The sequence below is a fragment of the Bombus flavifrons genome, chromosome 13 (assembly GCF_040668555.2).
Source record: "Bombus flavifrons isolate JBK064 chromosome 13, iyBomFlav1_principal, whole genome shotgun sequence".
In the NCBI taxonomy this organism is placed as follows: Eukaryota; Metazoa; Arthropoda; class Insecta; order Hymenoptera; family Apidae; genus Bombus; species Bombus flavifrons.
Window position 1 is genome coordinate 12,023,781 of NC_138454.1, and position 24,300 is coordinate 12,048,080.

A 24,300-nucleotide genomic window follows, 5' to 3' on the forward strand; every position below is an offset into this window, starting at 1 on the left:
ACCACTCCGAACGTACATTGATATTTCGCGTATCGAATGTACGAATTGTAAATCGTCGATCGAGTTTCCTGTCGTTCAACGAATCGCTGAACGAAGATGGAGTGGCGCCTTTGAGCAAGATCCGAGCGAAGCGTCTGTCGACAAATCGAGAATCAGAGATTTCGTGAAATATACTTGAGAGAGAGAGAGAGAGAGAGAGAGAGAGAGAGAGAGAGAGAGAGAAGAAACAGCGACGAAACGCAGAAACTTGCGACGCGATTAATAATACCAGATCTTCTAACTCGCGAAGATATCAAACTACGAGCATCACGATGGAAACGAACGATGCCAGCCGTTTACGAATCCTTCGACAAAGTTTCAACGCTATCGTCGATGAAACGTGGACGATGGGCCGGGACAATGGATACCCGGAGAGGAATGACGGGTTCAACGTTCCGACGAAACGGAGCGCGAACACGGGGGTGGATCGCGCTCTCTCGAGCTTGTAAGAATATCATTAAGCAAATTGACGTCTTCTACCTGGCCACCGAAGTCGAATCTTCCGTTAGGTAAGATTCCGAACAGCAGGTCGAACGCGTCGATCGACCGGATAATTACGCGGTATCGTCGATATGACGGACAAACAAAAATCCCGCTCCTCGTCGTTACAAAGTCGAAGCGTAACTTTATAACGGTGAATTATTCTTAAGGACGATTAGGTTCGATCGAGCGTCGATCGAGTTCCGCGTCTTATTTCAGGGTACCACAAATTGGTAAACGAAATTTAATCTGGAATATTCCCCCCGATAATATTCTTCCCGAGTAACGAGGCGAGCAAAATATTAATCCTAAGAACGAGTTGCTAGCGTCCGTGTTACTTAACGACCCTCTATCGGAGGAGACAAGAGAGAGGAAGCAGCGAACGACAAATTGTTTTGCCTATCTTATCGCCAGCTGAGAGCAGAAGCGACGACCATCGTCCGTTCGGGCATCGCCAAAGACGCAAGTATCGACGTTCAAATCGGACGTTTCACCGTGTCTCTCGCCTTCTTCTTTAGAGACGCGTAGCAACGCGTGAAAATCGGGAGAAATTGATTTTGAAAACGTTCTGTACGTTGAGTAACGTCGCCTGGCGCGACGAGGGTCGTTCAGGCTTATTTGTTTAACTAAAATCTCCGGTAGTGTCCGGTAGCCACGCATTTTGGGGGCCAGGGATCGATATACGTTCTCTAGCGGCTAGCAGAGTGGCGCGTGCGGCCGACAGAAATCCAAGGAGAAGAGCGTCTGTTGACACAAGTCCGAAGGACGCGAGCTTTGTTGGCCGACAATCTTCTTCAGCGGCCTGTGAAACGCGAGAAGCCTGAACAACCGTGCTATCTGCGAGTACGACTGTCCACTATGCAGATTCGATTTGTCCTGGAAACGCGTGTCAAGGTACTTTTGCGATACGACGAGCATCGAGAACTCGAGAGAAGCAGCCGACCGCGATGGTTCGAGCTGCACGATCGACGTTTAAAAGTTTGAATCGCGACTTTCGAAATATTCGGCTTGTCCGATCATCGTTATCGTTGATCAGCGTATTTGGAGATCGTTAATCCGGAGATTTAATGCGACAGGTAGTCGACCAGAAGGTGGCTACGTGGAAACGTTTGGAGCGACGAGCGACGGATGAATTCACGAGTCGATGTTACGAGACGATGCGCGACGTGACGGAAGGACAGGCTGTTGTGGACTTTGAAATACGAGTCTGATACTTCATCGATGGCTAAATGGACGTAAGTGCGAGCTAGTAATAACAAAGGTAGACACGAGGCCAATAAAAGCGGGGCAGACGTGCCTCGTCGATGGCGAAAGGGATGATCGCGTGCAACCAACCCACACGAAACTACGTTTCCGCTCTCGGAGAACCAAGCCTATCTATTTACTCTTGTCTTTCCTCTGCTCTTCGTTTCAACGTACAAGTCGGTTTCTCCTTTTCACGTACGACGGAAAGCTCGACGTTCGTTACGGAATGTTTTCTAGACGACCAAGTTGAAAACGATAGCCTCGGATTGCGATCGGAACGAGGATACGTACCATTGATATTACCAGCGAAATCACACGATTTCAGGTAAAAGAATTCTAAAATTTTATATATATAGTTATAATTTTATATAGCAGCGGACGATTCAAATCATGTCGTTGTTTCGCCTCGGAGTATCAAGATCGTCAAGACACAAGTAATGTAAGAACAAATAGACTCCGGGCAAAACAATGTCGCCGCTACGACAGGACGAATTTGAATTTTCCGACTCCCCTCCCCCCCCCCCCCCACGTCGATCAGTATAAATAAACGTATAAATAACTCGCGTTATCGCGAGTTATCTATCGAGTTATCGACGAGCATTTATCGAGTATTTATCGGCGATTTTACTTTGCGATTTACACTCTGTGCTAACGACTCGGCGAATACAGTCCGTATATTAATTTATTATTTTTAAGTATATTCGACGGTTACGACAACAAACGATAACCACCGATAAATCTGACGATCGAACATCCTATATATCTGCCCTGTACAATTTATTCGTACGACAAACACGCGCGACTTGCCGACATCGATCGATACGTTGATATTATTAATCGGCAAACGGTCGCGTACGAGAGACTTCGAAAGAAACTCGTCGCTCTTCGTGTACGCGTTGTCGCGGACGTGTCAGAATCGAACGAATCGACGAATCTAATTGCCGCGAACGTCCGCCAACTCGATCGATCGGCTCCTTTGCAATTCGATCGCTTACGCGTATATAAGAGGCTCGGGGCGTTGTAAGACACCGACCGACGTTGTAACGTATTTTCGGAGGAAGCAACGCGCGAATGCCGTCGAACCGAGAAACGGAAAAGAAAGCGACGCATCGACGAGGCGAGAATTCGAGGTAGAACGATGGAAAGACAAAGTACTCACTGGCAAAGCGGGGATCGTTGGTGGCCGACGGTGTAGGCGCGTACCACGGATGATGGGATCTCATGGGGTCGGTGGCGGTCGCGCCTCCGGCGACCGCTGGCCCCGCGTGATGATACGATAATTCCGCGGCGCAGTACTGATACTGCGAGGTGAGTTGCATGGTCGCGTAAGGATTGCCCATGGCGGTCATGCCTGACCCGGCACCGGCAGCGCCGCTGCCTCCTCCGGCGGCGTCGTTCGGACCGGAAACCGGTCCGGGTGTGCCGCCACCGGGCGTCGAGCCTCCGTGAAGCGGTGGACTGCCGCTGCTCGCGCTCGAGCTACCGGTATTGCCGCCGACACGGGCGCCGCACGCGTTTCCGTAAGGCGATACCTGAGAATGCGTGACCACGCCGACGCCGATCACCTGCTCCAGCTTCCTGAACGACTCGTTATCGATGGGTGAGAGAATGTCAGTGACGCTGAACGGAGTGGTATGAGCGCCACCAGCGGCTTGTACGTGGGACGAATGCTGTTTGGGCGACAGGCTCATCGCCAGGTCGATACCGTTCAGATCTGTCAGCAAGCTAGCTTGCTCCAGCTGGGTTTGTTGCTGTTGCTGCTGCTGCTGTTGCTGTTGTTGTTGTTGCTGCTGTTGTTGTTGCTGATGCTGGTGATAGCTGGTGGCATTGCCGTTCCCCTGGTTGCCGGCGCTGTTCCCGCCGCTGCCACCGCTCATCTCGACGAGGCCCGCGCCCTCGAGGTACTTGAAGCTCGCGCTTCGCGGAATCCTGAGGCCGGCGCTAGCCGCTGGATACCGACATGACTTCAACCGCCTAGCACGCGTTCAACGGACAATTTCGATCGCCGATGCTTCGCAGCGACTGAACCGCGTCGCTCGGCCTTTTCTTTTCCACCGCTACGATTTCTACGGATAACTCCGATTGCCCGAATCTTCCGATTCTTCTTGTTTTCGCGCGCTCTACCGCTTCTCTTGCGAAATTCTTTCCTCCTTCTCGTTGGTTTCGTCGAACGACGAATTAAATCGAGGATGTCTCTTTTCAGATGCTCGGCGGAGATATCGTCTGTTTAAACGAGGAGGGAAGAACCGCGTCACTCTTGGCACAGTTTTAAACGATTCACGGCCGCACTTGGTTCCATTCATCGGACGACGATAAATAATCGCACACTGTTTAACGATCCTTGGCACGATCGCTGCGAGACGTTGCATCGACTCATCGTCCAGGTAACCGAACCACGTACATTCGGAATTTCTTTTTCATCGATAAATCAACCGACTCGGTGCGGTAATACGCGGAACGCGTCCATTATATCGACGCAAGGAAGGCTGGCTGCAGCTGGACGCGTCCAGCGGCGACACCGCGTCATTCGCCGCATTCCTCTGTTCGTGTTGCATTCACCAGGTCGGACGATATCCGAACAGTGGAACGAGATCGAACACGCCGTGCAACTACGCGAGTTGTGGATCCACCGCTGCGTAGCACCGATCGTCGAGGACGAACCAACGTCGACCAACGATCGCAGGTTTGCCAAGGTCACCAACGACCGACCGTCTGCTTCTTTTCGCGTCTTTCGCGGGACGAAGGAGATCCTAGAGGCACAACACGATTCGTAGAGCGAGGGCACGAGCGATGAAGGCACGGCACGGCACGGCACGGCACGACGCGACGCGACACGACGCGACGCGACACGACGCGATGCGATGCGATGCGAAACGATACGGAACGAAAGACGAGAACGCAAGAATGACACACACGTGGTCGAGGAGGAGAGTGGCCGGCCAGAGCCGGCCGGCGGCCGACTGAAATCACCCGGGGGGTCTTCGAGTCCTTGGACTCTGCCGATAGAGAGACGATGGTAGATGTACCACTCTACAGTTCGCCTCCACCTTCGTCGAGGATACACTCTCTCTCCGTAGGAGAGGAGAGAGCGTCTATGGATGGATGGCTTGCTGGCTGGCTCGCTAGCTCGCTGGCTGGCTGGCTGGCTGGCTGGCTTGGCTGGCTCGCTGGCTGGATAGATGGATGGATGGATGGATGGATGAATGAATGAAGAGGACTGTCGGGTACTCCTGGAGAGGTCCTCACGGCCGCTTAGACCCACTCGACCAGCGCAGCGGCTCGGCCGGTCGCGCTCGCTCGCTCGCTCGCTCGTTCGTTCGTTCGTTCGTTCGTCCGTTCGTTCGTCCGTTCGTTCGTTCGTTCGTTCCTTCCTTCCTTCCTTCCTTCCTTCCTTCCTTCCTTCCTTCCTTCCTTCCTTCCTTCCTCCCTTCCTTCCTTCCTTCCTTCTTTCCTTCCTTCCTTCCTTCCTTCCTTCCTCCCTTCCTTCCTTCCTTCCTTCCTTCCTTCCTTCCTTCCTTCCTTCCTTCTTTCCTTCCTTCCTTCCTTCCTTCCTTCCTTCCTTCCTTCCTTCTTTCCTTCGTTCGTTCGTTCGTTCGTTCACTCGTTCGTTCGTTTGTTCGTTCGTTCGTTCGTTCGTTCGTTCGTACGTTCGTTCGTTCGTTCGTTCGTTCGTCCGGGCTCGGGCCCCACAGCCTCTCGCGGAGAACCCGTACGACGACACGATGAGTGGAGTGCCCACTACGGAGAAGTGCCTGCTACCAAGAGTCGTGATGAGATGTCCCCTTTTGCGTGTGAGAGAAGGGCTCCCACTCGCCTTCCTCTAGAGGGGTTTGCGGGGCTATCTAACCGACCTCCGAGCCAAACCCGGCACCCTAACCATCCCGTCATTGGAGGAACCCCGCCAATCAACGCGCCCATGCGATTCCATTGGATCGCTTTCCGCGCGGTTCCACTCTTGCTCGGGGTTGTCCCGCGCTGCTCGCCGTTACGCCGTTGGTCAGACCTATAGATCTTCCGTTATACGTCCGCCTATCGCGCCTCTGATCCCTGACATCCCAGCCAGGAACCACCTCGTCTACCTAATCTACTACCGTCTCATGGCCACCAGCCTCGGGACAGCCCACCTTTCTCACTTCTCTTTCTATTCCTCTTTCTCCAATTGCCTATCTAGTTCTGTCCCTTTCTAGCGTTTTACGTCTGGCATTGTCCTTGGAAAAATTTCACCGCATTCTGCTATGCATTTTATCGAATTTTTCTTCGTAGGGTGCCTACCACGATTTTACCGACCACCCTTATCGAGAACAGCGACGGTACGCGACTGTCTAACCGATTGAGGTCGTTCGATGGTTTGCTACCACGATGCAACGTGTCGCTAGCTGTGCATTCCTCTCGTATTTACAGTTTTTCTTTTTTAAACAGAAATAGATGAAATTTCTTTTTAATACGGTTCTTCGTATTCCCTTAATGAAACGCAACGAGACTAGCATGCCCGATTCTAGCTTATACTACGCGTACAATTTCGATATTTCATTGAAAAGCTCAACTTCTAAAACGATTTATTAATATTGAAACGTTGAAATATTTATTTTGAGTAAGTCGTTGAGAATTTTTAATCTTACATTAGTATTTGATAGATTTTTACTTTTCGAGCTTTTCGATAACAAAATTATCCTTTCGTTATACATATACATAGACGAGATGCACTCTCTCCGTCTGCACTTACGTCAATACGTAATACGTGAAAGGAATGTTCCATCAACATACGACGCTAAGCGACATCCGTCGTCCACTTTCTCGACTATCGTGTTCCTCTCAGGAAGAAAATCTCTTTAGAAACTTCACACCGATAAGGTTAAAATGGCAAAATGGATATACCATGCTTCTAAAGCAATTACAAACTATGTAAAATATATCAACGTTGCGAGAGATGGTAATTTACATAAAATATTTCTCACATATCGCTTTTCTACAAAACTTTATTTATAATTGCTGTTTGTTTTTGCTTATATAACCTAAAACGTGTCGCCAAACTATATCCTTTATAATTTTCTTAATTCTTTAACTTTGAATTGACAACACAGTTTCATCTACAAATTATTTTCAGCTACCACCATTGGTTTATTGACACCGCAGGTTTTATTATTGCAACATGCAAGGAATACTAACTTTTATATGAGAAGTAAGTTTTGTCGACACACTTTGAGAAACATTTGTTGGGTCCTGCTCGAGCGCTGATTATCTGGAAATATCACCTGTGTTTAGGATCGGCTACGCAATTATGGAAATCTGTTACAAGCGTTAGTAATGCTGGTAAAAGAAGAGGAAGAGCGAAAGGTGTTGCAAGGGCTAGAGATTTAAATCGTGGTAAAAGACTGGGTTGTGGAAAAATATCGTACTTATTTCCTGGACTGAATGCCCCTGTCACGCACGGAGAATATACGTATAAACAAAGACGTCTTACAGAGGAAGAACAACAAAGTCTTAATAATGCGAAAGTTGTTACTGTAGCCAAACCAAAACGATTAAAACTTCACCGTTTACTCCAAGGTTGGTCCGGAAGTCAGCCTGGTGGGAGGAAACTTGGACCACCCGATCCTGTTGATGGCGGTTTGTAATATAATTGTTCGATACATATATACGTGTATATCTATATATACACGTATAAATTGTAAGTAAAATTTTTACCAATTCAGATGTTTTCCATGGATTCCAATCTTGGATATTATTTTGCAAACATTCAACTATCATGTCGAGTACTATGGGTAGAATGAAACGTTGTACTAGTATGGTTGTTACTGGAAATGGAAAAGGCTTGGCTGGATTTTCACAGGTAACAGGACGTGAATTCAAATCGACCACAAATGCAGCTAAAAACAGGGCAGGACGTAGATTGATGTACTTTGAAAGATATAATGAACATACTGGTAAACGATCTTCTTCTGTCTTTTCTTGTCTATTATTAGCTCTATAACTATGTAAAGTTATAATACCTTTTGTTCTAGTACTCCATGACTTTTTTGCACAATTTGGAAAAACGAAAATATTCGTACAACAAAAACAGAAAGGTTATGGACTGAAATGTCATCGTGTTATTAAAACATGTTGCGAAGCAATTGGTATCAAAGATTTGTACGCTAAAGTCGAAGGATCTACAAACGTGGCTTACATCGTAAAAGCTTTCTTTATTGGCTTACTGCAACAGGTACATTGATTGAAACTATATTAAGTGGTAGCAAAGAAGAACGGTACTTTTCACATTATATGGAACCTTGCAGTATATTGATAATAATATTATTAACGATATTTTTAGAAAACATACGAAGAAATGGCAAATGAGAAAAAATTGCATGTGGTCGAAATGAGGAAAGAAAATAATTATTTTCCTACTGTACTTGCTTCGCCACCGATAGTTCGAACCTCTAAAGAAATTCCACAAGACGAAATTTTAGATTTTAAACAGTACATAATGAATGGAAGAATTCCTTTGCAGAGAAAAAAGCCTGAACCATTTTTCACGAAATTGCCTTCGTGGTTATTTCATTTACGTAAACAAGAACGTCAGAGGGATCAGGATCAGGTTGTAATCAGATTAAGAGCTCAATATGGCGACGTGTGTAGTTTTCTCGCTGAAAAATATCCGGAAGCAAGAGCTTCTAAATGGAGAAAACATGACAAAAAGCAGAAGGAGGAAAGCGCAGTTGAAGCGTGATATTTCTGTAATAAATATGAATAGTTCGTTAGAAACATAATTGAATATTAAATGTGTATAAGGTAATAATCAGTAATAACAAAAGTATATGTAATCGAGACTTTTCCTTTTTTCCTCCATATCTCGATATATTTACTTACAGTGGTACTAAAATATTTGAAGGAATAACGTTAAACTTAATTACAAGCAACAAATGTAAATATGGATTCCAGTCGTTTAAAAAGATAAGGAGATTAATAGTACGTTAAATTGTATTATTTGAATAACGATTATCACTAGAAGTCTGTATTATCCGCAGAAGGTATATTCATTATTACCTTCTGTTCGAAACATAAAGTGTTAAATATGGCGTGCAGACGAATGTGCCGGAAATCTCGTACGGCTTCGTTTTAACATAAAAATGAACGCATTCTTATTGATTCCTCGAAAAGATTTTTTGAAAAGGTGTCTTTCGGGTAACCGTAAATCGTTCCATCCATATTCCATACATTTAATACATAGATCAAGTTACGAAATGACTGGTGTCTTATCGAACATTTAATTATTTCTTATCGTGTGTATATATATATGTGTATATTTAGTTGATGAAGAAGAAAGAAATCAATATCAAATAAATCATGGCTGATCCAACGATACAAACATTCTGTTGTCATCATTCTAACAGTACAGATATGGCAATTGTAATAATGCAAGAATTCAATACAGATTTGTACAACACTGTTTGTATGATCTCTTCTTCTATAGGTATCCTAGGTGCAATGTATCAGGTAAGGGAAATTTTTTAGTAAAATCTTATAAATCACTGATGAAATTGCTTTGTAGATACTTCCAAGAGAAACATCTAATCATTCTCATAGGTGGCAAAGCTTATCTGTATCTAGAGGAAGAGAGATCATCGTATGGCTTGCAATTGCAGACCTCTTAGCCTCATTAGGTAATTACATTTGTTTTCTAATACTGAAAAGATATGAAATAGATAAAAAACAAAGAAAGTCACTTTTCTCCTCTCAATTTGAATTTTTTTACTAGGTGTATTTATTAGATCGGCGATATGGATGAATTTTAAATCCATAATGCCAATGCAAGATGATACATCAAGTGTTGTCTTTTGTGCACTTTTGTCGGTAAAATAATTGTATTAAAAAATTCACCGCATTAGTAACCTGTATTCATTTCAATCTTTTGTCATATTAATATCAAAAAAAAAAAAATTACCAGGCTTGGATACAGTATTTTTATATGGCAACATGGATCTGGACTCTTTGCTACGCCATTGACATGAAACTGTTACTAGGAGACAGATCTGGACATTCTACTTGTTACCATGCCTTTGCATGGATATGTCCAGCAATTTTTACTACATTTGGCTTAACAATCTTATATATGCCAGATGCAAAGTTAGTTTTTGTTTCAATTTAATGGCATGCCACAATGTTACCCATTGTTATTTCTTTAAAGTATCATGACACTTTTCTTTTCCCAGTTGTCATAACTTAACATCATTATCCACTGTTACATTACGTATTCTGCCAAACTATTGTGCTACGTATGTGCTATTAACAGTGGTCATGATAGTTAATCCTGTGTTATATTTCGCGTCGACGCGAGATCTTCAAACTGCTGTCACTTGTAGTTTGGCACAAATAACAAGTAGAGAAAGGAAATTGGTGCAAGCGATAAAGCTCAAATTTGCATTGACTAATTTTGTTTATTATGTATGCTGGTTACCGAATTTAATTAACGGGATATTATTATGGACTTTATGGTTCCAGCTACCGGTCAAAATTATCATTACTCTTTGGTACATAATGGTACGTATATTTTTTAAGGCCAATGTGACAAGTTCAATTCATGAGAATATTTTATTGACAGGCTGTAACAAATCCCCTTCAAGCTTTTTTCAATGCTCTTGTTTACAAAAGATGGAGTAAGAGAGAAAAGTTTCGATTGGAATGCTGTCAGAAGTTAGGGAAAGGAGACAAAAATACGCGATTATCAGAATCATCGCCCTTACTGGATCCCAAATTTGGCTGTCCCCCACATACGAGTATTAACGGATCTTCTTCGTTCTGAGAACTGTGATACCGAAAATTCCTCTTTCAATCGTAATAATACGATCAATCCACTGCCTTATATGCTTTAAAGGAAGCTATATTTTTAGTATTTATATGTTTTTCAAGCTTTAAGGAGATAATGTGCTCAATAGCCCATTTTCTGATGAAGATTGCTTAAAGGAGAAATATAACTGAAGAATCACTATTTGTATAGGAATATTGTATACATAAAAAAATTCTTTCTTTACATATAAACTTACGTTTAGAATAAGATTTTCCTTAGAGATTAGAGATTATAGATATTTCCTTATAGCGATAAAGAGCTTTATGGAAAATTGATTCTTCGTACTAATTTGGTAAATACATTTGTTAATTGTTATAAATGTTAAAAGATTTTATTTTTTACATATATTAGAAGAACGCACTTATATAGAGTAGTACTAGCTATATAGAGTACCTATATAGAGTAGTCTAATATTTTCATGTTGCAGTTCAGTCTGAATAAATTACAAAGTGTTAAGCATCACTGAACGTTGCACGAGTACATCATATGCTAATGTAACTATTTTGATTTAAAAAACATAATAACTTGTCGATCGTCGTTTTTATTACGGTTAATAAAGAGCACCTTTAAAGAATACATATCTACAAAACATAATATACGTAGAATTTTCAAAAGAGATGTCTTGATTTTTTTGATTAACAAATTTTATTCCTGCAACAACCCTTCTCCTTTTAATAAAAAAATTCTTATGTACATCGCTATTAACAAATGATCGAATACTCCTTTTTCTAGAGATTTACATATACATTTTATAAAGAGTACCAAGACTATGTTTTTCGGTAACGAATTGTATTTACGTGTAGCACCAAAATTTCTGTGTGAATATAAGGAATATAATAACTAATACAAAATTTGTTCGTTCATACTAACGCACAAAGCTTGAATGCTTGCTGTATGTAAAAACGAAATCTTCTATAGCCTTAAAAATATAAATCATTGTAAGAGCATAAACTGTCAAAATACTGTAAGATTTATATGCAAGATTGATTAATCTATTTTTAAAATAATTATCCTTTTATCTTTAAAGGAAGAGGAACTAACGTGCGTCGTTCAACTTAAAATCTACTAACATTTTAAGAACATTAGTCTTGGATTGCATATGTTCATCACATTATCCAACTCATCTTCTTAATACATTATGTATAGCAATTTTCATTTTCTTTATACTTTCTTCTAAAAATATATTCGATTTTAATAAAATAAGTTTTATGTAATGCTATATATTACCGACTAATCCTAGCTATACATAATGAGACTGATCGTATATAAAAGTTTTTCGACTCTGCGAATAACGAACTGAATGCTTTGTATAAATCACTTAAAAATTCTATAATAAATACTGCCAAGTATAAACATTTAAAATGTAAGAGCGCCTCAAAGAATCTATAGTAATCGTTACATATATCTGGAGTAAACTTGCAAAGGTTTGTGCGAAATAAATGAGATTATTATTTGAAACTCGGCTGCTAAAAATCTACAATTTCGTCAAACGGCCACTCACTTTCTAATATCTACATTGCATTTCATTCGTTGATTTTTAAGACATACGTATCGCATTCCAATCACACTCCTTTACGATATGTCATAAATTGTTTACCTATCGCGTATAAAATACTTTTTTCATCTTTTATATTTTTGCAAACAAGAGACATTTACGTTCACAGAAGATATAAGAAATGTACTGAATTACAGAAATACTTGGCAGTTGAATAATTTAAGTAATACGCTATATTGAACGCGAAACAATACATATGCTCTGTACATCCTTATATAATATATATAAGTCGTCTAATATAGTCGCCTCAAAATTACAATTATATTTTAGAATAGAAACGAATACTTTTATAATCTCATAAACATTAGAAAGAGTATGAAGTTAAAGCACTTGAAAATTATTGTTTTCGTTTGTACGGTTTGCTATTATGCATTATATAAACGAGAGCTTTGTATTTTATTTACAGTGATATTATTATCTGTTTCTTTCAACTGCAATAATTTTTTTATTATTTTTATGAAACCTGAAATTATTAAACTTATCACGAATGTGTGAATAAAGTGAAATAATATCGCAATAAAAAATTACTTTTTAAAAAGAATTCTTATAAACGTAGAAAATATACATGTGCATTTTATAATAAATTTGATACTATACACGTGTTCTAAACGTGTTGCGAAAAGCAAATAAATATATTAAATCTTATGGATACACGAACTCACTCCTTTTTCAATTGCTATATTTAATAGTAAAATAATTAGGTTTATCATTACGCAATTTGGCACTTGGAATACGCGATGTCGTTTTATAAAAAATTAAGAAAACATTCACAATGTTAAACAGAATATTTACCTTAAAACACTTAAAGCGCAAAGTATATTACGTAAAAAAGAAATGACTTGATGTCGAACTTAGCGTCTGTCATCAAGATGAAAAATTCGAAGCTCCTCGAGTCAAAGAGGTGATCTCACGAACGATCATCTCAGCAATCTTCCATGCTAACTCCTCTTTGGCCTAATTATATCGATTTTAATTTAGATTCACACACACAAAAAAATTAGAAGTCATGCGTTAAATGTCACATAAACATTACTGATAAGCGTGAAATTTACCTTATCCTGCTCCATATTTACAAGCCTTTTTACAGCACGTGTTAATCGAGATTCTAAAATTATTTTGAAACGATTATATCAATTCACGTTGTACATTCAAGGTAACTGATCGAAATAACTCACCGTATTTTCTTTGAGGGTCGGGGTCTATCTCAGTAACGAATCTGCCTAACGAATCAATATAACCGACGCTCAAACTATAAAATAAACAAGATATATCTTGAAATATTTATATTGCACAGCATTTTTGTTTTATAATTACCTATATTTGTTACGTTTCCATAAGGAATCTGGATCATAAAGTTGCCTGGTATCAATGTTCATACCACCAGTAATTTTTTTATTATTGTTCAATTTATTTCCTTCATTCCCTGCCTGCAGGGTATTCTGCATATTGATACTAACAGAACTGACCTCACTACTACAATCAGAACCTACAGATATTTAAAAATTTTGTTTAAATCATTTTATTTTTATCTCACTATCGATTACATAGAGTATGATAAATGTAAACCAACACAAACCTGCTCTTTTTAGCCTAGGATGTAAATTCGAACATGGACTGCTTTGTATAGTACTGATTAATTCTGATAAGTATTTGTAATATAACTGAGATGATAAGAAGGTAGGTAGATAATACTGGAAAAGAATTTTCTGTTATCTAAAGTTGAAGCCATTGAATCTTATTGATAGCAATGGTTCTGAAGGAATACTAGCATTTTCTGTTACGTTAACACAGTATCTTTACCTTATTCAGAAAATTATATACAATTCTACAAGGTTTATCAAAACAGTCGGGTTGTGGCCCTTCTCCATCTTCGCGACAAATGTTCTGTTCGACTTGGAAACGAATTTTATCGCTAAAACCAAGGGGCATCGTTGCTTGTAAGCTAAAATACCTGTAATGATTTGAACAATGATAATATCAATGACCTCGTTATTGATCTATTTAGAAAATCATAAAAGAAGGAAACTATTAGGTAAATCAGTACTTGTCATAAATAATTAGAGCATCAGTTTGTGCTTCCTCAGGATCTGCAGCATCCTTTTTTTCTAATAAATTTTGTTTATAGCTCATGACTGACATCCAAAAGTCTAATAATTCACGTTTATTTTCAAGTTCCATGAACTCCATAAAATAAAAGAATGCCGTTTCATTGTACAATATATCTGCTAACTGTACATTGCCACTTGTAAGAACATCAATCTGATGTTTGCAGTGAAATTCACTTCGTAAAAAGTCATTAATGTGTCTAGAAAGAATCGCATGTAAATTCCAAAATATAAATAATATAAGCATTTCACAGTTCTTATACTCACTCATTTTCTAATATTTGATATACAATCTTTTGAACAGCTGATAGGCACTGCAACATAGGCTCAATGTTTTCACAGGTAAGAACTTTCTCCATTTTTATTTTCAGGTCTTCGGGGATTTGATTCGTACCCAAAGTATCCTTAGTAATATACCTTTTATAAATTCTTAACACATCTTGCCTAATGGTAGTCATATTTCTTCTTCTGCAGTTGTGATTTGATTGTCGCATTTTGCTTATGGTTTGACTAGTCTTTGGCATGTCGTTGCAATTTGATTGCACATCATTACTATTTACATATTCATCGAATAGTAGTTTCTTACTTTCATGACTATTTATATTATTCTGTGCCACATCACATTGGAAATTTTCATTGTTGTCTATCGAATTAGAAATACTATTTGTATTCTTTACACAGTTTAAGCATTCGATATTTTCCGTCGTATTTTCTAATACATTATACGAACTGCACAGGCATTCCACTTCCAGCCAAAACTTAATAAGTGCTATACAATTCTGTGTTTCCATAAACTGAATGAAATAGCCTAGAGCACCTTTGTCTGCAAGTATCTGTGGAAGTGTCTTAGAAAGCTGAGAGTTGAAGGAACATATTTCTTCCGTTTCGCCGTACAGAATTTCATCCTCCTCTTCCTCCTCAAGGCTGCACAATGCATCTGCTGATGTTTGAATCGAAGAGCCACTATTGAATACATCCCCGAATGATTTCCCAGAGCTTGTTGATTTTGTGGGAGAAGTTTGGAAAGATCTGGGTCTGTCTTTTTGTCCTGCAATTACAACCCCGGCAAATGTTATTAATACGTACACACTTGAAAAGTATTTTGATTTTCGGTGAAGACGCGAAACATGCGGAGGAAAGCAGAGTTTAAAGATTGGAAAGACGAAGACATAAATATTTTGCGTTTAGGTTAACTACGATGTAATTATCGAGCAACCCTTTCATCAGCGAAACATCAAAACATATTTACCAGATTTTTTAAAAAACTGGAACATTGTTTACGTCACAACGAAACATGATAAACGACGCGATATAATATTCAGAGGAGTAGATAATAATGTTTCGATGCCTGGCGCAAAACTTTTTTTTTGTAATGGGCGAAAATTATGCGTGGGTTCCTTTCGAACACGATACCAAGCACTAAGCACTGAATTAGGAAAACGACACGGTGAACTTGCTCGGTTGTGCGTATAAAACAGCACATGACATTTCAACCAGTCTTCATTAGTGTCATCGTGGTTCCATTCAGGATCTCTATATCGATACCAATCGAAGCATATCCGCGGCATTTGTTGATTCGACGTCGCACATTAAAAAACGATCGTGAGTCAAAACATCGAAAGACACATCGATGACACCGAACTTGCGTAATCGATCGTTTTTATTTCTAGTATCATCCTAACGCCTCTTTGCTGCCATGTTGCTCATTCGTAGAAAGTTTATATTCATCGGGTCACGATTATTTCCTGCGGTTTCACAATAATGGATAAAGTCACAATCAAAAATATCTGCGTAGCGCATCCTAACGCGCTTTATTATCGTTACGACTTCATGACCTGTGTGTATAACTACCGTAATAAATTTGTAATTTACCATAACAAATTTCTAACTATGTCGCAGTAATTTTCATTTACAGTATACACCGTTCGTCTTATATGTACCGTGTTATTCGCGTATCGTAAATTAAGGAACATTGACATCTTTGCAATATTTTCCCGTGTAACGTAAAAATTACTATGTTTATGTTTATTTTAAATATTCTACAGTAATAATTAACGACAATGATTAATCATTACGAACCAATCTTTTATTTACTTATGTATATCTGTAGTATTGGGGAAAAATCCTGGGGAAAGTCACGATGAACTACAGGTGAAAAGCAATGGAAAAATGGGAAATTCCGATGGACCATATACTTGCAGCCCTTTATGACGTTAGGTAATTGAAAAAAGTGTATTTGACCACGAGTCATCCAAATCTGTGGAACAGAACCGTGGAATAAAAGGTAGTCGTTAGTCAGTTGCGACTAAAGTTTGAGAGTTGCAGTAGCGAGGGAGTTACGAGGGAGTAGCAAGTGAGTAGCGAGACAGTTGCGAGTGAATTGCGAGGGAGTTACGACCTGTAGAGATCACTAACCAGTGATTTTTATAATAATAAATATAATATAGTGATATTGTAATATACTATATTATAAAATACAGTTTGCAATGTTAAATACTATACTCTGTCCAATGGTTTCTCATCAAATACTTCTTTCAGAGCTATACTTTCTTTACTCATTTCCTTTTCGATGTATTATCTTCGTTCTACCTTGAAATATTTTTGCAAAGAGTGTACGATTTGATACCTGCCGATAGTATTCCGTTTTATCAATGTTTCCCCTAATTTAATTGCGTTAACTTTGGACAACGTTACGCGGCGACCGATATAAAAGGAATCCCACCGTCCGCTGTAGGAAGATCTTTATTTGTCCTCTTTATACGCGTATACCGTTTCCGCGAGGCTGTGAGAGACGTTTAGAGTAGCGTTTTAATATTTAAATCGGAATTGCTTTGCATTCTCGTGTGTGCACGCTTTCCTGGTATATCGGTACACGATGAGGCCAATGTCCGGCCACTGTGCTCGAGGCTCTCATGACCGTTCGGCGACAAAGAATACCGGTTTCTCGGTGTACTGACCACTATATCAAGGTAGAGCATCGGTATAACGCCGTCTTTTAACCGGACCCCGGTCAGTCTCAATCCCGTCGACGATCCTCGTGCATTTTTCCATTGCTTCGTGGCCCATCGAAGCAAAACGGTCCTCTTCATCATGTATCCGCGTTACGGCCTCCTCCTCGTGTTCGCTTATCACGTTGTGACTGGTCTGTCCTTACCGACGACGACCTATGATCAACGACAAACCGGTGATCTAAACGTGCAAGTCCACCTGAAGGATGTGCAAGTGGTGGCGTTGTTGGACCCGGAGATGCTTGACGATTACACGGTAAAACGATGACTATCGGTCGCGATGTTCCCGCTGGGATGTTAATGTACCTCGATAAGCGGTACAGTCAGATGACGCGATAACAAGAACTATTATTATCATCGTTGATTTTTATCTTTACTGACGGTGTGATAAATATGTTGCATCTAGACTTAAGAGATTTACGGTAGTACGTGGTAACATTGATTTAAAGTAAAGGGTGGAGGAGTAAAGGATAAGGGAATCGTAAAAAATATTTAAGTAAATTTTCGCGTTTTTAGGACATGAAGAAAGTAGTGTTGAGTAAATTAACACGATCTTGAATTACAGGAATACGATTATTTCTACGATTACGCCGACTTTACGTTGAAACCGATCGTCAAGCCCACCACCAGTACTACAACTACCACCGAAACAGTTCCGTCAGAACAAATCAATGTCTCTGAAACACCCGATTCTTCCTCTCAAAATTCGACATTTCCTTCGATCAGCGAGACAAATACAAATTCTACCATGGAAAACGCGGAAATTCTTCTACCGGTGGACGGTGAAAAAACAAACGAAACCTTAGCTAGTTCATCAACTGAAAGTTTGGAAAATTCAACTAGTGACAGCAGTATACTAAGAATGAGGTTAAGTGGCAAAATTGGGAACCTGTTTGAGGATAAGAAGGAAAATCCAACGAAGCATGATAACTGGGGATCATCCACGGAGAATCCGTCCAAAAGACTGTCTAGAAAACGATGCAAATTAGGATATTCACCGGATGGGAAGGGTCGTTGTCGTCGTTTGAGTCAACGAAAATTATCGTTAATTCCGTGAGTACTACGAAAGCAGGAAACATTAAAATGTATATTTCATCCAATAGAAAATTGGCGAATTTAATTAGCCAAACTAATTAACGAGGTTACAAACTGTGAAATTAAAATTGTATATAAAGTTGCAATAAGAGTTTGGAGATATAAACATGAGATATAAAAAAGAAAAAACATTTCAAACGAACAGTAGATTCGAATCCTCTTCGTTTTCTTTTCTTATTCTTTTCTTCTTGTAGATTGACGATGAGATTACCATCAAAACTTTTAGACGATCTAAGGCGCAACACAAGGAATTTGGCGCAGGAGGAAGACGATCGAATGCACTTAAACTGAGCCGTGCCATGAATATTCGATGAATCCTGTGCGATTGTGCGAAGTTGCCTCATGTTCCTCATGTGACTTAAGTCGAATTTATATTGTTTCATATTGGAAGAACACGGTAGATGAACACTTGCTTTCATCCGCGGATGAAACGAGGATGAAAGCAGCGTTGCAACAAGTGTAAAACGAAACACACAAAGCGAAAGAGTGTAAACTCGGCTTTATGTTAAGTTACGTATGCCCCATCTTACATTTCTATTCGGCCATAATTCCTTTAGTCGCTGTATATAATAATATATATAAGAAACAATTATACTTGACAGGGTTATAAAATTGTTGTAATAAATAAATTTACGTATCCATATTGAATGATTAATTTCATTTAAATGTTGAATAAAACATCCTGTAGAATAATTTCTCAAATTATAAGATATTCCTAAAAAAAAAAAACATACTTTTCAAGTGATGGATTCTGTAGAATATAAAGAGATTCCTATCAAAAGAATCTTTAAAAAACGAAGGAACCTCGTTCGAAGTTTTACAGATCAAGATAAGTAAATAGATACGAACAGCATACGATCCTGAGCAGCGAACAAATTCTTTGTACGCCTGCTCGCTCCGGTGTTCTCTGATCAAGGGAATAAAAATATCGTAGAATTGCGTAACACGTTGTCATTCTCGAACGTCGTCTATCGTCTATCGTCTATCATCGCCATTACCATAGTATTACCAACATTAATGTTATTTAATTCCATCCGCCATAATTAAGCCTCCATTTTTTCTTCAGTAACTAAAAATAGATAGAAAGGTTAAGAGTTATTGTCATAAAATTTCATCTTTCTTTTGAAGCTTAAGAATCATATTTTTACCTTTTGTACATTGCGTTAACATTTCGAGTGTAATTTCTTTAAAATTATCCAAAAATGTACGAAGAGATATCTAATCGATTGATCCTTCTTGAAGGAACGTACTACTAAATGAATTCTAAAATGACGTGCCTGAGAAACACGCACGATACAGTCAGTACAATAACTTCTTGCGAGAACTGCTCGATTTCCTTCTTTTAATCCGTAGAGGGGGATAAAGTCGTGAAAGAAGCTACACACCGTGCGAGAAGCAGTACTATCATGAGCGGTCTTGGCGGATGGTAGTCGCTTCATAATCATCTAATGTAAGTCGATTGCCAGGCATACAAGACGTTTCTTACCCTCTCCCAGCAGTGATATTCCCTCGATCTATATACAAGACGCCGGCGATCCAAAGCTGCCAAGGAAGCGGACGAATCTCTCGCACAGTCGAGGATCGGACTTCGTTCAGCTCGGCTGATTCGAGCGGACGCTTCCAAAAGGGTTTCACCAAGATGCTACTGCACGTTGCGTGCCTCATCCTGTTACCAGGTAGAATGACGTATACAACTACATACTACAGATTTCTTCGTAAGATAGATCCTTTCTTAACATTTAATTTTCATATATTTCGATATAATTACACGTTGCTCCTCCATTCCTTCAGATAAGTTTTCTAAGTTACTTGTAAATTAATGACTTTTTCTGACGTTTACATATGAAACCGGAGTAATTCTTTTTTATGCTCTATCATCTTCGTGTAATTTTGCAGGCATTCTATCTAAATCGTTAATTCCGCAAACAAACGCGGCTCCAGCCACGTATGATCAGCGACAAGACGGTGACTTCAATGTGGATGCGAAGTTTGAAAACTTTTTGATGGTCGTCGCTACTTCCGGTAGCAGTGGTCTATTCAAGAACCTGGCTACTCAGGCGCTGGAGTTAAACGAGCTAATCTCGCAACGCAGCAAGCAACAGACCGCGGAGAAGCCATCTGAAACGATGGTTTATGAGACAGAAGATGCAGATGGCGGGAGGGAGCCTTACCATGTCGAGATCGTTCATATAGAGAAAGAGGGAGATAGCACAGCTCGAAGTAAACATACTGACAAGACGTCTGACGCTAAAAACACAGAGAAAATTGAATTAGAAACATCGTCGTCGATGGATTCTAAAAATTCTAAGCCTGGTTTGCAAGAGGTGTCTATCGATGGTAAAAAGACGGTAAAGAGGACTAGAAGCCTGTGGAATACGGAAGAACATCGCGGACTCGTTGATAGTTCGATAAAAGGAAATAAAAGGTCTACTAACGTTAGAAGTTCGCAAGTGAAGAACCTCGACCATTCGGATGATCTACCGGTTAAAGAAGAGGAGGTGTTGAAAGCAGCGAGGCCTGGTATATCGTTGAAGAAACAATTGTCGAAGAAGGAGGAGGAAGACATACCTTCGATATCTGAGGAAAGGAACGAATTGGGCAACAAGTTGGCGGAGCAGGAGCTAGTGTTGTTGGGAGACGGTATCGAGAATTGCGGACCTGGAAGATATAGGGATAAATTAGGTGTCTGTCAGAACGACAACAATTTTAATTAAAATTCATTCTGTTTAGTAAGAGGTACATAAGTTCCATTTTTTAAGAGTATCTATTTATATGACGATTGTGATATTTGTATACTATAGTTAAAAGTTAAAAAAGGTAGTAAAAAAGTATAAAAAGCAGGAAAATATATAAAAGAAATTACATGAAAAATTCAAGCGCAAACTTTGATCTCGTAACCGAACTATATATACACTGAAAGCTATTCTATCTTTTTCTACGTTTGTACTATTTACATCTACAATGTATCGTAGGGTTGTATCATGTTTACGGAGAAATAAATATACACGCACACACGAACAAAAGTCTACTATTTTTTCCCCTAAAATAAGATTCTGCAAAATATGTGTCAAGTCTTAGCTAAAATTTTGTGAATGTTCTCCCTTACAGAATGTTCTCGGATGATGAAAATTTATCTCTGCTTATCTCAATAGGTAAACGATTAACTCTTATCTGTAGTGTCAAGTTGGAACGTTTGAATTTGAGTCGCGTTCAAGTGATTCCGATCTTCTATAAGCTTTCGTCGGTAGGCGCCATTCAAGGCGAACCAGGAAGACAATCCTCGAAGTTCGAGCATGGCGGAAATGTAAGAGCAAGGGCAAGGTTACGGTAATAAGCGGCGGCTGAGACAGAGAAACGGGGAAATGAACTCGGTGGGGCCATACGAGGCCGTTGCCCTTTACAAATCGGTCCCGTATATGTTCGTGTATGCACGCGCGCGCGTTTGTGTATGTGGGTAGGTGCTCGCGTGCGCACCGACAGAAACACGCACGTTCGGTATATTTCACGCACGAAAGAGCGTGTATAAGTTCGGGAGCAAACCGGCTACCAATGGTTTCGTTTTTCCTCTTACCAACCGAACTTTGTTCTTGAATAGAATTACGTAGATTAATTAAGACCTAAAAAGAAACAAGAAACGTAACGGGTCTTAAAGAGGTTGAACGAAATGACATATTTCATTACGACAATAAACAACTAATCACATCCTGTAAAACCTTAAGTATAAATGCTGATATTTATTACCTCTTTTACCGTGTATTTAATCTTCGCTTTTCTATCGATACCTTCGTAATATAAGCATGCTTATATGTGTATTCTACAATAAGAACGTAGTACTAATCGATTAATGAATGTAGCTCAAAAAATTGTAGAAACTGTTTCTCTGTAATTCTACGAGCTACGACATGTAACTTGCAAATTCACGAATATCATTTCACAGTTAGTATGTCATTGCGTAAGAGAAATCTGGTGTTGATTGAAATTTATTGTTCAAATCGCCCTTAAGACAGACAACTGACACATAATATAGATAATTCTAAAGTAAAGTAGAATGAGATATCAACGTCGTCCGAGCAGAAAAATCAATTCCAACCAAGATTACGTTCTACCTGGGTATGTATGCAACAGAACGTGCACAGTGGCCCCCAGGTTCTTGAACTTGCCTGACGATCTGTTTCCATGCCAGGTGGGGACCGGGATCGCCGGTCGGCAGGAGACGTCGTCACACCTCGCTCATCCTCCGCATCGTCAAGACGTTCATTGCTCACGCTACCACGCCACGGGCATCGTTTTTTCTCATCAAAAATCAACTTATAAGTCCTTTTCGTATTTTCGATCGTTCCTCGATCGATCGTTCGTCGCGTGTCAGACTTACCTTGTTTAGGCGAGAATTCCAAGACATCAGTAATTTCGTTTCTCGTGATTGCTCGACGAATCGACGAAACTCGAGAGCGTCGTCGTTGAAGGGGTTTCGTCAACGATCTGGTTTAGGACACACGCATACGTATATAACCTCTGATATTTATTTACGTCAATTATTAGAAACAGACATCGATGCTATCGATCAACATGCGGATCTTCAAAACGGTGCTGCTACTCGCCGCATTAGGCTCTAACAGAGTTGCTCAGTGTTTACCGATTGCGAACGAAACATCGATCGTGGAGTCATCGAACCCGACGACGCCGCCTTCCTACAATTCTACGGTCGATTATTACGATCAACGACAAAACGGATCTGAGAATTACCGTATCCACGTGGACGGCGTGGTATTCGTCGTCGCACCCGTCGAGACGCTCCTCCTAGCCGGTGTTGCTGGCGATAATAAACCTAACTTACCGATAATTGATTCTTCAAAGCCGCAATCCAGTAAACCGGAAGTCGATTCTAAACCGTCACCGGCGCCCAAATCGACTCACAGGTATTTTCCAACTTTTAAGTTTCACTCGGTACCGACGTGATACTATTTTGTCTTGAATTTGACTTTGTAGACAAACATTTTCTTTTTAAACAATTACGTATAATCGATGTTTATTTTCTTATTCATTTTTGATATGTAAAATGCTATTGTATATATTTGTATATTATTTCTTTTATTGCACTTTTCTTCTTTAATTTATCAAACTGATGTAGTACCTTTATTTTTTAGGGCTGGTTTGCGTTTGGCGAATTTGCTAGTTCCGTTGTTGCGTCGTATTCGACAAGAATGAAGAACTCGATCTTTTACACGAAACGCTGCAAGACATTCGCGTAAAATGTAATTATCCTATCATCAATATTTTTTGACAATCGACCATTTGTCTCATTCCTACTGTCATTCTCTGTCCTTTACGTCGACATTAACTGATTATTAATTTTATCTTAAGATTATATTTATTTTTAATCTTGCTTGTAACGAACTGGGCAGATATTTTATAGAAAAAACACGAAGAGAAAATATCAAGAAGGTAAATATCGCACGAGCCTGTGAACGGCGTGAGGTTTAGATGGGTTATTTGTAACTTTTTAATATTATTCTTTGCATAGAACCAATACTCGAGCCCTCCACGAACAATTGTATACTCAAGTAAACATACGATACACGATTCTTATCGAAACGAAATTTATTTGATTAAAAATTAAAATACATTATTTATGAGTTCTTTTTTGGTATATCATCACAATACTTTGTATAAAAAATGCTTAGGACTATGATTTTCAGAATATATATCATCTGGGTGGAATCGTTTATTTCATTAAAAAAAAAAAAAAAGTAAAAAGGAAGATAGAGGAGAGAAAAAAATCACTTTCACACGATCTTTGCAATAAGTAATTTCTACTATTAAAGGAAAAGAACGAAGGGTAACCTATATAAAAAAAAAGGACCGATCGTTTGAAACGCAATTAGAATAAAGTCGTAAGTTACACGATGTTCACTTACATATATGTATATACAATGCTTTCGAAACTTA

At 39.7% G+C, this 24,300-nt stretch overlaps 6 protein-coding genes and 1 long non-coding RNA gene across 11 annotated transcripts in view; 4 read left to right on the forward strand and 3 right to left on the reverse strand.

Annotated features, from left to right (window-relative positions):
* The window catches only part of LOC138186179 (homeobox protein Nkx-2.4), a 30,392-nt gene extending 25,907 nt beyond the window's left edge, over nt 1–4,485 (reverse strand). The window contains exon 1 of the mRNA XM_069125767.1: nt 2,924–4,485. Coding sequence (XP_068981868.1) covers nt 2,924–3,641 — 718 coding nt within the window. The 5' untranslated portion in view covers nt 3,642–4,485. The remainder of the gene's footprint in view (nt 1–2,923) is intronic.
* A 2,049-nt stretch (nt 4,486–6,534) lies between these two features.
* Nucleotides 6,535–8,571, forward strand: mRpS5 (mitochondrial ribosomal protein S5). The gene is made up of 6 exons (XM_069125768.1): nt 6,535–6,694; nt 6,869–6,943; nt 7,027–7,371; nt 7,458–7,688; nt 7,767–7,966; nt 8,075–8,571. The coding sequence occupies exons 1-6, from the start codon at nt 6,622–6,624 to the stop codon at nt 8,471–8,473; spliced, it is 1,323 nt and encodes a 440-aa protein (XP_068981869.1). The 5' UTR covers nt 6,535–6,621; the 3' UTR covers nt 8,474–8,571.
* A 226-nt stretch (nt 8,572–8,797) lies between these two features.
* LOC138186181 (G-protein coupled receptor 143) lies at nt 8,798–10,782 on the forward strand. Its single transcript, XM_069125770.1, has 6 exons — nt 8,798–9,240; nt 9,296–9,407; nt 9,503–9,597; nt 9,692–9,870; nt 9,957–10,284; nt 10,346–10,782. The coding sequence occupies exons 1-6, from the start codon at nt 9,091–9,093 to the stop codon at nt 10,544–10,546; spliced, it is 1,065 nt and encodes a 354-aa protein (XP_068981871.1). The 5' UTR covers nt 8,798–9,090; the 3' UTR covers nt 10,547–10,782.
* A 335-nt stretch (nt 10,783–11,117) lies between these two features.
* Nucleotides 11,118–17,328, reverse strand: pkaap (A-kinase anchoring protein pkaap). 2 transcript variants are annotated; one of them, XM_069125765.1, is made up of 9 exons: nt 17,209–17,328; nt 14,519–15,299; nt 14,191–14,451; nt 13,947–14,097; nt 13,723–13,837; nt 13,461–13,632; nt 13,322–13,395; nt 13,199–13,251; nt 11,118–13,100 (listed from the first exon to the last, which is right to left on the reverse strand). In XM_069125765.1, exons 2-9 carry the CDS (start codon nt 15,040–15,042, stop codon nt 13,011–13,013), a joined length of 1,440 nt encoding a protein of 479 aa, XP_068981866.1. In that variant the 5' UTR covers nt 15,043–15,299; nt 17,209–17,328; the 3' UTR covers nt 11,118–13,010. The 2 variants fall into 2 exon arrangements, with proteins under 2 accessions (XP_068981866.1, XP_068981865.1); XM_069125764.1 differs by lacking the exon at nt 17,209–17,328 and adding an exon at nt 15,501–16,249.
* On the forward strand, nt 16,851–19,002 carry LOC138186185 (uncharacterized). Of its 2 annotated transcripts, none has more exons than XM_069125779.1 (3): nt 16,851–17,220; nt 17,825–18,312; nt 18,549–19,002. In XM_069125779.1, exons 1-3 carry the CDS (start codon nt 17,164–17,166, stop codon nt 18,643–18,645), a joined length of 642 nt encoding a protein of 213 aa, XP_068981880.1. In that variant the 5' UTR covers nt 16,851–17,163; the 3' UTR covers nt 18,646–19,002. The 2 variants fall into 2 exon arrangements, with proteins under 2 accessions (XP_068981880.1, XP_068981879.1); XM_069125778.1 differs by lacking the exon at nt 16,851–17,220 and adding an exon at nt 17,342–17,515.
* Nucleotides 18,981–23,293, reverse strand: LOC138186188 (uncharacterized). 2 transcript variants are annotated; one of them, XR_011174828.1, is made up of 6 exons: nt 23,098–23,293; nt 22,461–23,042; nt 22,096–22,365; nt 19,503–21,971; nt 19,204–19,423; nt 18,981–19,069 (listed from the first exon to the last, which is right to left on the reverse strand). It is a non-coding gene; the product is annotated as an uncharacterized LOC138186188 (long non-coding RNA). The 2 variants fall into 2 exon arrangements; XR_011174827.1 differs by having other exon boundaries at nt 19,044–19,423.
* Nucleotides 19,912–21,068, forward strand: LOC138186184 (uncharacterized). Of its 2 annotated transcripts, none has more exons than XM_069125776.1 (2): nt 19,912–20,030; nt 20,251–21,068. In XM_069125776.1, the coding sequence occupies exons 1-2, from the start codon at nt 19,994–19,996 to the stop codon at nt 21,066–21,068; spliced, it is 855 nt and encodes a 284-aa protein (XP_068981877.1). In that variant the 5' UTR covers nt 19,912–19,993. The 2 variants fall into 2 exon arrangements, with proteins under 2 accessions (XP_068981877.1, XP_068981876.1); XM_069125775.1 differs by having other exon boundaries at nt 19,971–20,069.
* Nucleotides 23,294–24,300: the final 1,007 nt, after the last annotated feature.

Bases quoted from the DNA above. Each gene is read 5' to 3' on its own strand.
- mRpS5 (XM_069125768.1), top strand. From the start codon at position 6,622: ATGGCAAAATGGATATACCATGCTTCTAAAGCAATTACAAACTATGTA. The intron at 7,372-7,457 runs GTTTGTAATATA...TTACCAATTCAG, and splicing joins ACCCGATCCTGTTGATGGCG to ATGTTTTCCATGGATTCCAA. The intron at 7,689-7,766 runs GTAAACGATCTT...CTTTTGTTCTAG, and splicing joins AAGATATAATGAACATACTG to TACTCCATGACTTTTTTGCA.
- LOC138186181 (XM_069125770.1), top strand. From the start codon at position 9,091: ATGGCTGATCCAACGATACAAACATTCTGTTGTCATCATTCTAACAGT. The intron at 9,408-9,502 runs GTAATTACATTT...TTTTTTTACTAG, and splicing joins AGACCTCTTAGCCTCATTAG to GTGTATTTATTAGATCGGCG. The intron at 9,598-9,691 runs GTAAAATAATTG...AAAAATTACCAG, and splicing joins TCTTTTGTGCACTTTTGTCG to GCTTGGATACAGTATTTTTA.
- pkaap (XM_069125764.1), bottom strand. From the start codon at position 15,525: ATGTTCCAGTTTTTTAAAAAATCTG. The intron at 14,452-14,518 runs GTGAGTATAAGA...GATTCTTTCTAG, and splicing joins TATCAAATATTAGAAAATGA to ACACATTAATGACTTTTTAC. The intron at 13,252-13,321 runs GTGAGTTATTTC...AAATAATTTTAG, and splicing joins CGACCCTCAAAGAAAATACG to AATCTCGATTAACACGTGCT.
- LOC138186185 (XM_069125778.1), top strand. From the start codon at position 17,342: ATGTATCCGCGTTACGGCCTCCTCCTCGTGTTCGCTTATCACGTTGTG. The intron at 17,516-17,824 runs GTAAAACGATGA...CTTGAATTACAG, and splicing joins AGATGCTTGACGATTACACG to GAATACGATTATTTCTACGA. The intron at 18,313-18,548 runs GTGAGTACTACG...TTCTTCTTGTAG, and splicing joins CGAAAATTATCGTTAATTCC to ATTGACGATGAGATTACCAT.
- LOC138186184 (XM_069125775.1), top strand. From the start codon at position 19,994: ATGCTACTGCACGTTGCGTGCCTCATCCTGTTACCAGGTAGAATGACG. The intron at 20,070-20,250 runs GTAAGATAGATC...GTAATTTTGCAG, and splicing joins TACATACTACAGATTTCTTC to GCATTCTATCTAAATCGTTA.